The sequence below is a fragment of the Taudactylus pleione genome, unplaced genomic scaffold (assembly GCF_031769625.1).
Source record: "Taudactylus pleione unplaced genomic scaffold, aTauple2 ptg000903l, whole genome shotgun sequence".
Classification (NCBI taxonomy): domain Eukaryota; kingdom Metazoa; phylum Chordata; class Amphibia; order Anura; family Myobatrachidae; genus Taudactylus; species Taudactylus pleione.
Window position 1 is genome coordinate 1703323 of NW_028285304.1, and position 16254 is coordinate 1719576.

A 16254-nucleotide genomic window follows, 5' to 3' on the forward strand; every position below is an offset into this window, starting at 1 on the left:
AAAGCAATAACACACCCTGCCACTACAGTAAGAAAGACTCAGGGGCCTATTCATCAAACGATAAATTGCCCGCTAACCAGGTGGAAACGCTATTTTCCACATATTTAAGTTACCGGGCCATTCATCATCAGGGGTCTGATAGGACCCCCTTGGTATTCAGCAAACTCCGAAAACTGAATGTTTTCGGAGTCTGCTGCCGAGAAAAGCGCCATTTTAAATGGCGCTTGCTCTTGGAGCCCAACTCCTTCCTATGGGAAGGAGCCCGAGTGTGAAGGTCTGGGTTTGTTGTGGACCCGGGGTGGTGACAGGAGCAGACACAGAAGCAGATTTAAATAAAAAGGTGGATTTTTTTAAATAAGTGATTTAGCAGACATGGGAATGGCAAAAGAAAAAGTCCAGGTTTAGCACTAAAGTGCACTTGATAACTGTGGTGAAGCAAATGTGAGAATGTCCAGATAGTGACAGGCAGGAAATGTCCAGTATGCAGGTTTGGTGAGCTGTAACGAAGTGCAGGCAGAGGTAATGAAGTCCAACTGGGAGTTAGAGTGTGAGGCAAGGTGCAGGGAAACAGCAGGTTCAGGTACTCAGGCAGGGGAAAGCTAGATGGAGGGTGCAGGGTGAGTCCAGCAGGTTTGGAGCAGGCAAGGTAATAGCATTTCCAGGCAGACAGGTAAGGCACAGGTACTCTCTCTCAGCCGCAGCTGAGAAACACGTTGCACTGGCAATGAATGAAGGCTCTGGACCTTCCTAAATACCAGATGCCGTGCTGTGACTGGCTGGAAAGAGCACATGACCTACCAGGATTGGACAGCTTGAATCACATGACCTGAGGCAAGATGGCGGAGCCCATGCCAAACAGAACAGAAACACCACCAGGCCTCACCAGGCCGCAGTGACAATGTGCCCGCACAGAACCACGCGCAACCAATGCCCCTCGCCAAACACCAGCACCGCTGCCAGAGACCCCTCACCACAATGACCTCACAGGTAATACCCAGTGACCACCATGCCGAGAAACCCTGGCCGTGACAGTACCCCCCCCTTATGGGTGGCCCCAGGACACTCACCAGGTTTCTCCGGATGGACAGCTTTGATGAGTGCAGGAGCATGGATATCATGGGCATCAGTCCAACAATGCTCCTCTGGACCGTAACCCTTCCAAGAGGAACTGCAGATGTCCTCTGCGGATACGAGAGTCCAAGACTTGGGAAACCTTAAACTCCATGCCTCTTTCAGTCTGGACACGGGGAGAAGCAGGCAGGACACTGTGGAACTTATTCAACACTAGGGGTTTAAGCAGAGAGATATGAAAGGAGTTGGGAATTTTCAGGTAAGGGAGCAACTGAAGGTGATAAGCCACGGGGTTAATCATTTCTTTAATGGAGAAGGGCCCGATGAAGCGTGGAGAAAATTTCATAGATGGTACTCTGAGCCGTAGGTTCCGGGTGGACAAACCGACTTGGTCTCCAACTTGCATACGTGGTACTATCCTACGCTTCTTGTCAGCTTGAAATTTGTAACAGGAGGACGCCTTCTCCAGGTCAGAACGAACTTGAGTTTGATGCAAATCTCTTCACAGTGTCTTCCACAGCTGGTACATCAAAGATGGGCAGGCTTTGAAATTGAGGAACCTGAAGATGAAGTCCAAGACAGGGGTATTTTGTTGATTATCCGCTTTGTCATCACAGAGGAAAGATCTGGGCAGAGCATCTGCCTTTTGATTAAAGGCTCCAGACCGGAAGGTCAGGGTGAATTGGAACCGAGCAAAAAATATTGCCCATCGGGCCAGACAAGGACTCGCACTGGAGATTCTTGAGGAATAGGAGGTTTCTATGATCTGTGAAAACAGTGAAGGAGAACTTAGCCCCTTCCAGCAGGTATCTCCATTCTTTTAATGCCAATTTCACTGCCAGGAGTTCTTGTTCACCTATGGCATAATTTCTTTTGGCAGGCGAGAATTTCTTGGAGAAAAACCCACAGGGATGAACTCTATTATCCTCATAACGCTGGGAAAGAACTGCATCCACGGCCTCTGAAGACGCATCCACTTCCATTAGAAAAGGCCCTGTCCAAATCTGGTTGACGTAAGACTGGAGCAGAAATAAAAGCCTGTTTTAAAAGCTGGAAGGCAGTCTCTGCCTCAGGTGACCATAGGGCAGGATTAGCGTCTTTACGGGTCAGAGCGGTGATGGAAGCCAATAATGAGGAGAAACCTTTAATAAAACGTCTATAGTAGTTGGCGAACCCAAGCAATCTCTGGATGGCTTTCAATGTTTGAGGTCGGGAACAATCCAAAATTGCCTGCACCTTCTTGGGATCCATTTCAAGACTGGAGCCGGAGATGACGTAACAAAGGAATGGCACACTGGGTACTCCAAAGACATATTTCTCCAATTTGCAATAAAGGTGGTTCTTTCTTAGATGGGATAATATTTCCTTCACATGTTCATGATGTTTCTCTATAGAAAAAATCAGTATATCGTCCAGGTAAACTACAACCGAGACATGCAACAAGTCCTGGAAAATTTCATTAACAAAGCCCTGAAACACGGCAGGGGCATTGCACAACCCACAGGGCATCACAAGGTATTCGAAGTGTCCATCTCTGGTATCAAAGGCAGTCTTCCATTCATCACCGATGTGAATACGGATGAAGTTATAAGCCCCTCTCAGATCCAACTTTGAGAATATGATTGACCCTTTAACTCTGTTGAACAACTCTGTGATCAGGGGAAGAGGATATCAGTTCTTAATCATTATATCATTAAGGCCCCAGTAATCTATACACGGTCTTAGGCCACCGTCTTTCTTGCCAACAAAAAAAAGAAGCCAGCTCCAGCAGGAGAGGTGGAAGGATGAATAAACCCTTTTGCTAGGTTGTCCTGGATGTATTCAGACATGGCTTGAGTCTCAGGCATGGATAGAGGATAGGTGCGACCACGGAGTGGCATCTTGTCACGCAGCAGCTGGATAGGACAGTCCCATTCTCTGTGGGGAGGTAAGACGTTCGCCTGTTGTTCGGAAAAAACATCAGAGAACATCTGGTATTCCTTGGGAATAGCTGGAGATGTTAACGAAACTGTCTTTCATACAGGTCGTATCTTGGGAAGACAGGATTTCTGACAGTCAGTTCCCCATGAAAGAATCTGCATTGAACACCAGTCTATCCTGGGATTATGCTGGTGTAACCAGGGTAGTCCTAAAATGATTTCTTGAGAAGCCTCTGGTATCACTAAGAACTTTAAAGACTCAGAGTGGAGTGCCCCAACACGAACTAATACTGGTTGAGTTTCCTTGGTGACCACTCCTTTAGCTAGAGGCCATCCATCTACAGAAGTCAGGGAAATTCCATGCTTGAGAGATGAACAAGGAATCTGTAGTTTATCGACTAGGCTGGAAGTCATGAAGTTTCCGGCTGCTCCAGAGTCTAATAGAGCAGAGACGAAGACAGGGTTGGGCTTGAGATCCAAAGCTAAGGAAATCTTGAAATCTTTAGTGTTTGGGGACAGACTCATAACTCCTAACTTGATGTCCCCAAGGTCAGTTAGGAACGGGCGTTTCCCGATTTGCGGGAGCAGGAGGCCACCAGGTGACCCGAATCTCCACAGTACAGACAGAGGTTTTTTAGCATACTTCTCTGACGTTCCTCTTTGGAGAGATGGGTTTGGTTCACCTGCATAGGCTCCTCATCTATAGGAGGATGGGGTTGACGGGTACGTAAGGGAGGCGTAAATTACCTTTGCCAGTCAGTTCTGTGATTTTCAGCCTGACGTTCTCTGAAGCGTAGGTCAATTTTGTTGCAGAGTGAGATCATATCATTCAAATTTGTGGGACGCTCACGGGTGATCAGATCATCTTTTAATTGGTCAGAAAGGCCATGCCAAAAGGCTGAGGTCAGGGCCTTCTCATTCCACTTAAGCTCTGATGCCAAGATTTGAAACTGTATGGCATATTGACTGACAGGACGGGTTCCTTGTCTCAGGGCCATGATGCTGGACGATGCTGACACTGTGCTTCCAGGTTCATCGAAAATCCTCCTGAATGAAGATACAAAGTCTGTATAGTTATCCAGCAGCGAGTCTGAACTCTCCCATAGTGGGGAGGCCCAATCCAAAGCCGAGCCGGTCAACAAAGACACGATGTATGCCACTTTAGTTCTAGCAGTGGGAAAGTTATCAGGCTGTAAAGTAAAGTGTATGCCACACTGATTTAAGAAACCACGACAGAGCTTAGGATTGCTATCAAATTTGCTTGGCATAGGTAGGTGTAAACGAGGGGATACCCTGGTCCCTGTATTACCAGGCACAGGAGGAGGTGTAGTTGCTGATACCCCTGGGGTGGTTAACGAGGTTTGTCGCTTAGACATCTCTTGTAAAAACTGAGCCATTTGATGCTGCATAGTTTCCAGGTTTACAGCAAAATAAATCCACTCCAGACTCCTGTTCCGTGGCTGGATCCATGGGGCCAGTGCAAACTGTGAAGCTCTGGGTTTGTTGTGGAGCTGGGGTGGTGACAGCAGCAGACACAGAAGCAGATTTATATAAAAAGGTGGAGTTTTTAATAAGTGATTTAGCAGACATGGGAATGGCAAAAGAAAAAGTCCAAGTTTAGCACTAAAGTGCACTTGATAACTGTGGTGAAGCAAATGTGAGAATGTCCAGATAGTGACAGGCAGGAAATGTCCAGTATGCAGGTTTGGTGAGCTGTAACGAAGTGCAGGCAGAGGTAATGAAGTCCAGCTGGGAGTTAGAGTGTGAGGCAAGCTGCAGGGAAACAGCAGGTTCAGGTACTCAGGCAGGGGAAAGGTAGATGGAGGGTGCAGGGTGAGTCCAGCAGGTTTGGAGCAGGCAAGGTAACAGGCTAGTAGCGCTTCCAGGCAGACAGGTAAGGCACAGGTACTCTCTCTAAGCCGCAGCTGAGAAACACGTTGCACTGGCAATGAATGAAGGTTCTGGACCTTCCTAAATACCAGGTGCCGCGCTGTGACTGGCTGGAAAGAGCACATGACCCGCCAGGATTGGACAGCTTGAATCACATGACCTGAGGCAAGATGGCGGCGCCCATGGAAAACTGAACGGAAACACCACCAGGCCTCACCAGGCCTCAGTGACAATGTGCCCGCTCCGAACCACGTGCAGCCAATGCCCCTCACCAAACACCAGCACCGCTGCCAGAGACCCCTCACCACAATGACCTCACAGGTAATACCCAGTGACCACCATGGCAAGAAACCCTGGCTGTGACACCGAGGATGCGAAAAGGGATTCGAGTGGTTTAGGGTGGGGGAAGGGAGAGTTAGGTTTAGGCATCCCCAGGGGGGACTTAGGGTTAGGCACCACACCGGGAGTTTTAGGGTTAGGCACCCCTAAGGTTAGGGGGGAGAGGGGAGGGTTACGGTACTTACCAGCCGGTGTTGGGATTTCCTCCTGTCGGGCTTCTCTTGTCAGGATTATTATATGCCCAACCCCATACGGCCTTCGATGATTAATAGGCCCCTCAGTTTTTCTTGAAAATTGTGAGACTTGCTAGGAAGAGATCACATCCAGTGAATTACATTACAGTAAAATATAGGACCTCATTCAGAGTCGGTCGTACGTCACCAATGTTCGCTATACTGCGCATGCATAAAGTTTGCAATGCGCGTGCGCAAACTAGCTGCTACAATCAGAAATTTCTCTCTCCTTGAATACAGCCAGGTCGGTAGTTTGAGTGACAGGATGAGGCGTTTGTGGGTGGTAACAGGGGAAGGTGCTTGAAAACTGGGGAGTGGAGATCCAAACGCAGGCGTGCCTAATTATGCGAACAGCGTTTTATGGGAGTGCATACGGTTTATGGGAGTGCATAATTAACAAAGTAGCGTCATGGCACATGTGACATGGGAGGTTTTTACACTGACATGATCGTAGAGCTTAAGAGAGGGTATGGTCAACCTTAAGCTCTACGACCAGTTCCAATGGTTCCCGATGGTCTCGATTAATCCTTATATGCCCGGAGATGACGTGCAATGCGTACGAGAAGGGGGCGTATATTTTTGAATTCCGGCCGCTTCCTCCCCTTGGTCGGCCAACTACCGATCCAAACTTAGGGACGCAGCTTGCAAGGGAATCATTTGCATATCCGGCCCCTTTTCCCGTACGACCGTGTGGCCGCTTCGACTGACTCTGAATGAGGTCCATAGTGCTGGCTCACCCTGCAGGAAGGTCGATCTAGAGTCAGGAGATTGCACAGACTTTAGTCTAAATTAAAGGTCTTCAGGATCATCATCAGGTGTTTAAAAAGGAATTCTCATGCCCGGCTTCAGCATTCAAGAGTTAGCACAAGTGTTAGTGCAGCATTCACAGCCATCATCAGGTATCAGGGAGATATAGCACTCTATCATACTTACCAACAATCCATAATTGTCAGGGAGACTCCCTGAAATAGTAGTAATCTCCCTGAAGAGTCAAACAGTCTCTTATTAGCTGTTATATTAAAAAAAAAAATAGATATATACATTCAAATGGGATGATTAGTATAATTTCCCTGCATTGGTAATCAGGGGCACCGAGAGCAGGTACAAATTACCCGGGCTTACTGGAGGGGCCTGGCGGGGGGCCAGGTCCGGCATCGCTCCCCCCCCTCTTACATGACAGCAGCCCAGCACACGCTGCTGTGTGCTGGGCTGCACTGGGAGACTGCTTGCGGCTGCTAAGAAGCAGCCGCAAGCAGTCTCCTATGCCTTTGGGGGGAGCGATCAAGCTGATTGCGCCCCCCACTGGTTATGCGCCAGGCTGAGGAGGCTCAGAGCGCCCCCCTCCCCAGTGTGGGCTGGGGAGGGGGGTTTCCAGGCAGACGGAAACCCCACCTGCGTTTGCCTATGGGGGGGTGCATGGGATGGGTACCCCCGGGCCCCCCTCTCTCCGGGGCCCCCAGGCTGGAACTGCTCCCGGAATGACCCGCTGCCCCCATACACTAGTATCACAGATATCTCCTGCTTACCTTCCTCTCCAGGAATGGCCCACTGTCCCCATACACTAGTATCACAGATATCTCCTGCTTACCTTTCTCTCCCGGAATGGCCCACTGTCCCCATACACTAGTATCACAGATATCTCCTGCTTACCGTTCTCTCCCAGAATGGCCCACTGTCCCCATACACTAGTATCACAGATGTCTCCTGCTTACCTTACTCTCCTGGAATGGCCCACTGTCCCCATACACTAGTATCACAGATGTCTCCTGCTTACCTTTCTCTCCCGGAATGGCCCACTGTCCCCATACACTAGTATCACAGATGTCTCCTGCTTACCTTTCTCTCCCGGAATGGCCCGCTGTCCCCATACACTAGTATCACAGATGTCTCCTGCTTACCTTTCTCTCCCGGAATGGTCCCCTGTCCCCATACACTAGTATCACAGATATCTCCTGCTTACCTTCCTCTCCCGGAATGGCCCGCTGTCCCCATACACTAGTATCACAGATATCTCCTGCTTACCTTCCATAGCCATTAGATGATGGGCAGACTGTAGCCATAAAGGGGTAAGCATGGTCAGCAATAATACCCAGGTAGACGGCTGCATTTAAAAAATGCTTAATTGGTATTAAGGGACCTAATATGTTTCCCAAAAACATTCCCCTACACCAGTACACCACCCCCACTAGCCTGAGCAGTTTACACAAGGCAGGATATATCCAATTTCTGCCTAATCACCAGACTAATTGAGATTTGTCAGAGCAGGCAATGCTTTTCCAGTCTCCATCTCTCCAGTGTTGGTGGCCTGTGCCCATTGTATCCTCAGTTCTCTGTCCTTAGCTGGGTACCGGTGTGGTCTTCTGCTGCTGTAGCCCATTATTTTATAGGACTTACATGCTGTGCTTTAGCAGATGCTCTTCTGCATCCACAGCTCAAACCAGTCTGGACATTCTCCTCTGACATTTCATGTTAACACGTTATTTTCACCCACAGAACTGCTGCTCACAGAATGTTTTTTGTTTAGGTTTTGCGCACCATTCAAAGCAGCTTCTGTGATAGGCCAGTCACACCATCTGGCACCAACAATCGTTTTACAGGGAAAGTCGTTTCATTTCTGCCCAGTGTTGGACCTGCAGAACAACTGAACCTCCTGACCATATCTGCATGGTTTTATGTGTTCCCTTGCTGATACATAATTGGCTGATTTCATATTTGCATTAAGGATCAGGTGTACAACTATACTTAATAAACTGGCCACTGAGTGTATAGATATATTATTATTAATATTTACATCAGTGTTTGTACGATTTCCATAGCAAAGTTTGGGACTTTGCACTTGCGTTCCAAGAAGCAACATGATTACTCCTAGCACTAAGCTCTGCTGTAGACAGTAATGGAAATAATCCCTGGAATAGCCTTTATGATGTAACCACCTATTGTACGGCTTATGATTGAAGTATAAATAACTGATCTATAACTAATTTCCTACTTGGCTTATACGTACTTGTACCAGGGTTGCCTACCCTCCCGATTTGGCCAACTCCCGGCCCCCCGGACAGGCAGGCAAGCTTCCCGGCGCCGCCAATCCCCCTGACCCCCCCCCGCAATTTACTGTTAAACCCCCGCTGCGAGGGCGGCCAGTGATGCGATTCAGCGTGAATCGAGTCATTTTGGTTCCGCCCCTGCTTCACAATGCCTGTATTATCAGCATTGTGTAGCGGGGGCGGGGCCAACATGATGCAATCACGTGATCCTGCCCCCATCACGCCTATAAATGTCAGGCACCCACCGGACCACGCCCCCTTTTCTGGCCACGCCCTCCGATGCCCTGCAGATCTGGCTGCTCCCTCCTGGAAGGAGCAGCCAGAAAGGCGGCAACTATGACTTGTACCTGTTTGACAACCTAGTTAGCGGTTAAAAACTATAAGCCTGATTCAGAGATGTGAGCTAATACAATCGCAGCCGCGGTGCGAAAATATGCAAATGCTTTAGCCGCCAAGATATTTATTTAGATGCCCACTGGGGACATCACAAATTCAAGCAACTGCGTACACATCCATTCCATAATTGCCCATCTGAGTAATGCCGCATACACACTAGACCAGTGGTGTCAAAAGCGGGCCCTCCAGCTGCAGTGGAACTACACATCCCAGCATGCAGTGCCACAAGTTTGCTATTAGGGCATGCTAAAACTGTGGCAGGGCATGCTGGGATATATAGTCCCACAAACGCTGAAGGGCCCGCGTTTGACACCACTGCACTAGACAATGTGTGTATGCAGCGACATCATCAGCGGCAGGCCCGGCATCAGCAAGTATATACACACTTCCCGATGCCGACGATGATGGCGGAGGGGGGGAGGGGGAGCGGCGCCATGCTGCATTCGGGAGCATGACATCACTCACGATATCCCCAGATTGGGCTGCAAGTACAGCCGACTGGGGATATCGTTAACGACCTGCGGGAGCACACATCGTTCGTCATTTAAGTCATACACACTGGACGATTTGAACGATATATCATTGTCATTCAAAACGTTCATCAAAATCGTCTAATGTGTATGCGGCATAACTGTATGGTCATTGGAACCACTATATCTGTGTATGCCTGCTTTATTTGCCACCCCTCCCCATCACCACCCCCAAGCGGCCCCTGACTGTCAATCACTTTGTGGAGAAACACTTGCTGCGAGCAGGATGGCTAAGGTACCTTGGCGCGTGTGCACTATGACTACGATGCATGCACCGTCAACCGATAATCGCACAACTGCGTAATATCGGCATTGCATCCACATCTGAATCTGACCCTATGACCTATGATTTATAGCAGCAATTAGTTTTCAGTCCAGTCCAGGTTGCTTTTGCCTTAAAACAAATAGCAGCTATCACGTTGGAATTGCGCAGCTGCCCACAAATCTCCGGCTACTACATTTGATCAAATATTTCTTACATTTATATTTCCATGTCTGTTATTAATCCTTCTGTGATAAAGTTAGATGAATGAGCAGAGAAACCAAAGTGACTGCTGATATATTAGTCATTAGCACACAGTACGTACAATGCCACTAGGTGGATGCTGGGGAAATCAGGCTCTGCGCTTCTGCTTCACAGACAATAATTCTCCTATAGATTAGTAAGAAGAATGTTCATAAATAGCATATACATATACAGTACTCTGCATACATCTGTCTTCCATCTCCTATGGAAATTTTATACATATCTGAGGGGTGGATATGCAGAAATATGTCCCTTTAGTAAAAATTAATCTGAGTGACAGCTCAACCTCGCCCTGTGTGCAGAATGTGACCTCACTGGTTTTTGGGTGTCAGAGTCTGTCACTTTCATTCCTCTCTCCTGCTGTCAGCGATGGCGTCTGCTGATCTGAGACAGGAGCTGGACTGTACCATCTGTCTGAGTATTTATACAGATCCTGTAACCCTGAGATGTGGCCACAACTTCTGCCGGGTCTGTATTGATCGTGTGCTGGATGCACAGGAGGGGTCTGGAGTTTATATCTGTCCTGAATGCAGAGCAGAGTGTCAGGAGCGTCCTGCACTGATACGGAACATTCCTCTGCGCAACATAGTGGGGAGATTACTGTCTACTCGGCCAAATCAGAAGGATACTGGGATCTCCTGCACTTACTGCATTCACTCTCCTGTACCTGCTGTTAAATCCTGTCTGCAGTGTGAGGCTTCTCTGTATGAAAATCACCTGAGAGTACACAGCAAGTCAGCAGAGCACATCTTATCTGATCCTATCACTTCCCTGGGGAACAAGAAATGCTCCGTCCATAAGCAGTTCTTCAGATATTACTGCACTGAGGATGCTGCCTGTACCTGTGTGTCCTGCTGTCAGATTGGGGAACACAGAGGACATCAGGTGGAGTCACTAGATGAGACCTCTGAGAAGAAGAAGGGGAGGCTGAGAAATGTTCTGCAGAAACTGACCACACTGAGAGAGAAAGGAGTCCACAGTCTGCAGGAGCGCAGGAGAGAAAATCGGGGAAAAGCAGCTGGTGTAACAGAGAGAGTCACTGCCCTATTTAGAGACATCAGGAGACAGCTGGAAGACCTGGAGAAGATAGTCCTGGGTGAGATCTCCAGGCAGGAACAGCGAGTTTCCTTCTCAGTCTCTGATCTGATCCAGCAGCTGGAAATAAAGAAGGACGAGCTGTCCAGGAAGATGCGTCACATTGAGGAGCTGTGTAACATGTCTGATCCAGTGACTGTTTTACAGGAACCAGACACAGGTGACTTGTGTGATACTGAGGACACAGAGAGACATGATAACCAGGTCCATGGTGCAGGAGATCTGGATGTGGGTCTCATCTCAGGGACATTACACACATTATCTGATATAATAACAGGTATAAATACAGGGATCTATGTGCAGAAAGCTACAGACCTATTACTGGATGTAACCACAGCTGGTAATTATATACAGATATCAGGTGATAGGAAAACTGCATCCTGGTCACATATAAACCATAATCACCCAGAAACATCAGAGAGATTTCAGCATAATCAGGTAATAAGCACCAGGGGATTCTCCTCAGGGCGACATTACTGGGAAGTGGATGTCAGTAAATCAGAGCACTGGATGGTGGGGATATGCTATCCCAGTATAGACAGGACAGGACGTCAGTCATACATTGGTAATAATAACAAGTCCTGGTGTGTGTGTAGGATGTATAATCAGTACTCAGTGATACATGACCGTACAGTGATCCGGTTACCTGACAATATCCCCTGTGACAGAGTGAGGATATACCTGGATTATGAGGCAGGACAGCTGTCCTTTTATTCTCTGTGTGACCCCATCAGACACTTACACACCTACACCGCTACCCTCACTGAGCCCCTACATGCTGCATTATGGGTAGTGGGAGGTCGTATAACTATATCTGGGGGAGTCAGGAGCTGGGAGAAATTGCCATAAGAAATCTGCCCAGTAACTATGACATAAAAGAAAGGGGAATCTGATTGGTGTAACATTAAGCTAATAGAATGAAGCAGTGGGTGGAGTTACAGTTGAGCCCCTCCCCCTGTGTGACCAGTGCGACTGAATATGTTCCCATGTTGGTGTGTTAGATTATGTAATTATATAAATATACATCTTTGTGGGATTTCCTCGCCTGACTCACTGAGAGCTGTGATTGGCTGCAATAACTATCTGTCACCCTGCTGTGACTGTAGTCACTATAGACAGGAGAGGGCAGCAGTCACACATCGGGTATAATAACAAGTGCTGGTGCTGGTGTAGGGTGTAGAATCAGTACTTAGTGATGACGGTACAGCTGACATTGGGCCTGATTCAGAGATGGACACTAATGACGCTGCCGCTGCTGCGAATTTGTACACAGTGACTGTGCGAAAATATGCAAATGTTGCAGGATCTGTACTGAGACGCCCACCTGCAGCTTTTCACATCCAAGCGTCTGCATACAAAGACGCAGCACCACTTGCATATCCTTCTATAATCTGACTCCTGAGTGACTCTATTGTCACGCAGAATGGCCAAGACATCGGAGACATTTTCACTGCATAAGGGATCATAGACGCAGACGCGACATACCCCAAAAACGGTTGCAGCACACCTACGGTTTTGTCCCCACTCCCTGTTACCTCCCCCAAATTCTCCCTCACTGTTAGTCACTCTGCGGGGGAATTGTCGCTGTGACTGCCAACAGCATGTGCAGTGCGACTCAGACACGTGCGCAGATAACGATAATCACGATAATCATCAGACACTTACACACCGCACTCACTGAGCCCCATCATGATGCATTATGGGTAGGGGACGTCCTCTACAAATGACACTTATACAATGTGCATCTCTGTAAGGAAATGGCCATTACACTAACTTTGTGAGAGACATTAGATGATAATGAAAGTAGTGTTGTGACATCTATTGGGATAAGTTTAGATAATGTGTTAGTGGGATAAAATAAGCGTATTAGCCAATCATATAGTCAGTAGAGTTACTGGTTTCCTCTAATTTAGGTATCATGAAAGTGACATGAGTTTAAATATTCAGAGCATTATTAGCATTACGGATTATTGTGAGTGTGACCCATCAGAACAATGTAAGTGATAATTGTATATAAAAAGTTAATTGGTGATATTAGAGGAATTACTTAGACATAAATAACCTTTATCTACAAAAATAACATATTATCCCATGTAATTAAATAGTATCCTATCGCATATTGACATTTAGTACAGAAAGAGTTACTATGTGTTACTTATACTGAAGATAAAATATACCAGTATCAAAATGTATATGGAATCCGGTGTATAGTAGGGGATGGCCCGGAGAGAACTGCAGTGTCACCCGTACACTATATGTCACAGTCCATCTCCACAATCTCATTCTTTATAACATATTGTTTGTCTATTGTAACAATAATAAATGTTATAATTGTTATAAAACTATTTGTGATGCTGATTACGCAGGATTGCAGTTTAATTAACTATTATTATTATTATCCTTTATTTATATGGTTCCACAAAGGTTCCGCAGCGCCTAACAAAGTACATAAACAGTTGAACATAACCAGAAAACAGTGACTTACAGTACAAGACATTGCAGGACAAGTACATTGTATATGAACATTGCTGCAACAATAGCAAGATGGCATAAATTAAGGCTTAGTTGCTGGTGTAAGGAGTATAGAGTAGGGTTAGGTGCTGGTGTAAGGAGTATAGAGTAGGGTTAGGTGCTGGTGTAAGGAGTATAGAGTAGGCTTAGGTGCTGGTGTAAGGAGTATAGAGTAGGGTTAGGTGGTGGTGTAAGGAGTATAGAGTAGGGTTAGGTGGTGGTGTAAGGAGTATAGACTAGGGTTAGGTGCTGGTGTAAGGAGTATAGAGTAGGGTTAGGTGCTGGTGTAAGGAGTATAGAGTAGGCTTAGGTGCTGGTGTAAGGAGTATAGAGTAGGGTTAGGTGGTGGTGTAAGGAGTATAGAGTAGGGTTAGGTGGTGGTGTAAGGAGTATAGACTAGGGTTAGGTGCTGGTGTAAGGAGTATAGAGTAGGCTTAGGTGCTGGTGTAAGGAGTATAGAGTAGGGTTAGGTGCTGGTGTAAGGAGTATAGAGTAGGGTTAGGTGCTGGTGTAAGGAGTATAGAGTAGGCTTAGGTGCTGGTGTAAGGAGTATAGAGTAGGGTTAGGTGCTGGTGTAAGGAGTATAGAGTAGGCTTAGGTGCTGGTGTAAGGAGTATAGAGCAGGGTTAGGTGCTGGTGTAAGGAGTATAGAGTAGGCTTAGGTGCTGGTGTAAGGAGTATAGAGTAGGGTTAGGTGGTGGTGTAAGGAGTATAGAGTAGGGTTAGGTGGTGGTGTAAGGAGTATAGACTAGGGTTAGGTGCTGGTGTAAGGAGTATAGAGTAGGCTTAGGTGCTGGTGTAAGGAGTATAGAGTAGGGTTAGGTGCTGGTGTAAGGAGTATAGAGTAGGCTTAGGTGCTGGTGTATAGAGTAGGGTTAGGTGGTGGTGTAAGGAGTATAGAGTAGGGTTAGGTGGTGGTGTAAGGAGTATAGACATGGGTTAGGTGCTGGTGTAAGGAGTATAGAGTAGGCTTAGGTGCTGGTGTAAGGAGTATAGAGTAGGGTTAGGTGGTGGTGTAAGGAGTATAGACTAGGGTTAGGTGCTGGTGTAAGGAGTATAGAGTAGGCTTAGGTGCTGGTGTAAGGAGTATAGAGTAGGGTTAGGTGCTGGTGTAAGGAGTATAGAGTAGGGTTAGGTCCTGGTGTAAGGAGTATAGAGTAGGGTTAGGTGCTGGTGTAAGGAGTATAGAGTAGGGTTAGGTGCTGGTGTAAGGAGTATAGCGTAGGGTTAGGTGCTGGTGTAAGAAGTATAGAGTAGGCTTAGGTGCTGGTGTAAGGAGTATAGAGTAGGGTTAGGTGCTGGTGTAAGGAGTATAGAGCAGGGTTAGGTGCTGGTGTAAGGAGTATAGAGTAGGGTTAGGTGCTGGTGTAAGGAGTATAGAGTAGGTTTAGGTGCTGGTGTAAGGAGTATAGAGCAGGGTTAGGTGCTGGTGTAAGGAGTATAGAGTAGGCTTAGGTGCTGGTGTAAGGAGTATAGAGTAGGGTTAGGTGGTGGTGTAAGGAGTATAGAGTAGGGTTAGGTGGTGGTGTAAGGAGTATAGACTAGGGTTAGGTGCTGGTGTAAGGAGTATAGAGTAGGCTTAGGTGCTGGTGTAAGGAGTATAGAGTAGGGTTAGGTGCTGGTGTAAGGAGTATAGAGTAGGGTTAGGTGCTGGTGTATAGAGTAGGGTTAGGTGCTGGTGTAAGGAGTATAGAGTAGGGTTAGGTGCTGGTGTAAGGAGTATAGAGTAGGGTTAGGTGGTGGTGTAAAGAGTATAGAGTAGGGTTAGGTGCTGGTGTAAGGAGTATAGAGTAGAGTTAGGTGCTGGTGTAAGGAGTATAGAGTAGGGTTAGGTGCTGGTGTAAGAAGTATAGAGTAGGCTTAGGTGCTGGTGTAAGGAGTATAGAGTAGGGTTAGGTCCTGGTGTAAGGAGTATAGAGTAGGGTTTGGTGGAGTAAGTAGTATAGAGTAGGGTTAGGTGCTGGTGTAAGGCGTATAGAGTAGGCTTAGGTGCTGGTGTAAGGAGTATAGAGTAGGGTTAGGTGCTGGTGTAAGGAGTATAGAGTAGGGTTAGGTGCTGCTGTAAGGAGTATAGAGTAGGGTTAGGTGCTGCTGTAAGGAGTATAGAGTAGGGTTAGGTGCTGGTGTAAGGAGTATAGAGTAGGGTTAGGTGGTGGTGTAAGGAGTATAGAGTAGGGTTAGGTGCTGCTGTAAGGAGTATAGAGTAGGGTTAGGTGCTTGTGTAAGGAGTATAGAGTAGGGTTAGGTGGTGGTGTAAGGAGTATAGAGTAGGGTTAGGTGCTGCTGTAAGGAGTATAGAGTAGGGTTAGGTGCTGGTGTAAGGAGTATAGAGTAGGGTTAGGTGCTGGTGTAAGGAGTATAGAGTAGGCTTAGGTGCTGGTGTATAGAGTAGGGTTAGGTGCTGGTGTAAGGAGTATAGAGTAGGGTAGGTGCTGGTGTAAGGAGTATAGAGTAGGGTTAGGTGGTGGTGTAAAGAGTATAGAGTAGGGTTAGGTGCTGGTGTAAGGAGTATAGAGTAGAGTTAGGTGCTGGTGTAAGGAGTATAGAGTAGGGTTAGGTGCTGGTGTAAGAAGTATAGAGTAGGCTTAGGTGCTGGTGTAAGGAGTATAGAGTAGGGTTAGGTCCTGGTGTAAGGAGTATAGAGTAGGGTTTGGTGGTGTAAGTAGTATAGAGTAGGGTTAGGTGCTGGTGTAAGGCGTA

General features: G+C 47.1%; 1 protein-coding gene across 1 annotated transcript; it reads left to right on the forward strand.

Moving 5' to 3' along the window:
- The first annotated feature begins 10317 nt into the window (after positions 1–10317).
- Positions 10318–13297, forward strand: LOC148473977 (E3 ubiquitin/ISG15 ligase TRIM25-like). Its single transcript, XM_088459279.1, has one exon. It carries the CDS (start codon positions 10318–10320, stop codon positions 11890–11892), a length of 1575 nt encoding a protein of 524 aa, XP_088315405.1. The 3' UTR covers positions 11893–13297.
- The last annotated feature ends 2957 nt before the right edge of the window (positions 13298–16254 follow it).

What these genes read in the sequence shown, in the direction of transcription:
- LOC148473977 (XM_088459279.1), top strand. Translation starts at nt 10,318, where the DNA reads ATGGCGTCTGCTGATCTGAGACAGGAGCTGGACTGTACCATCTGTCTG.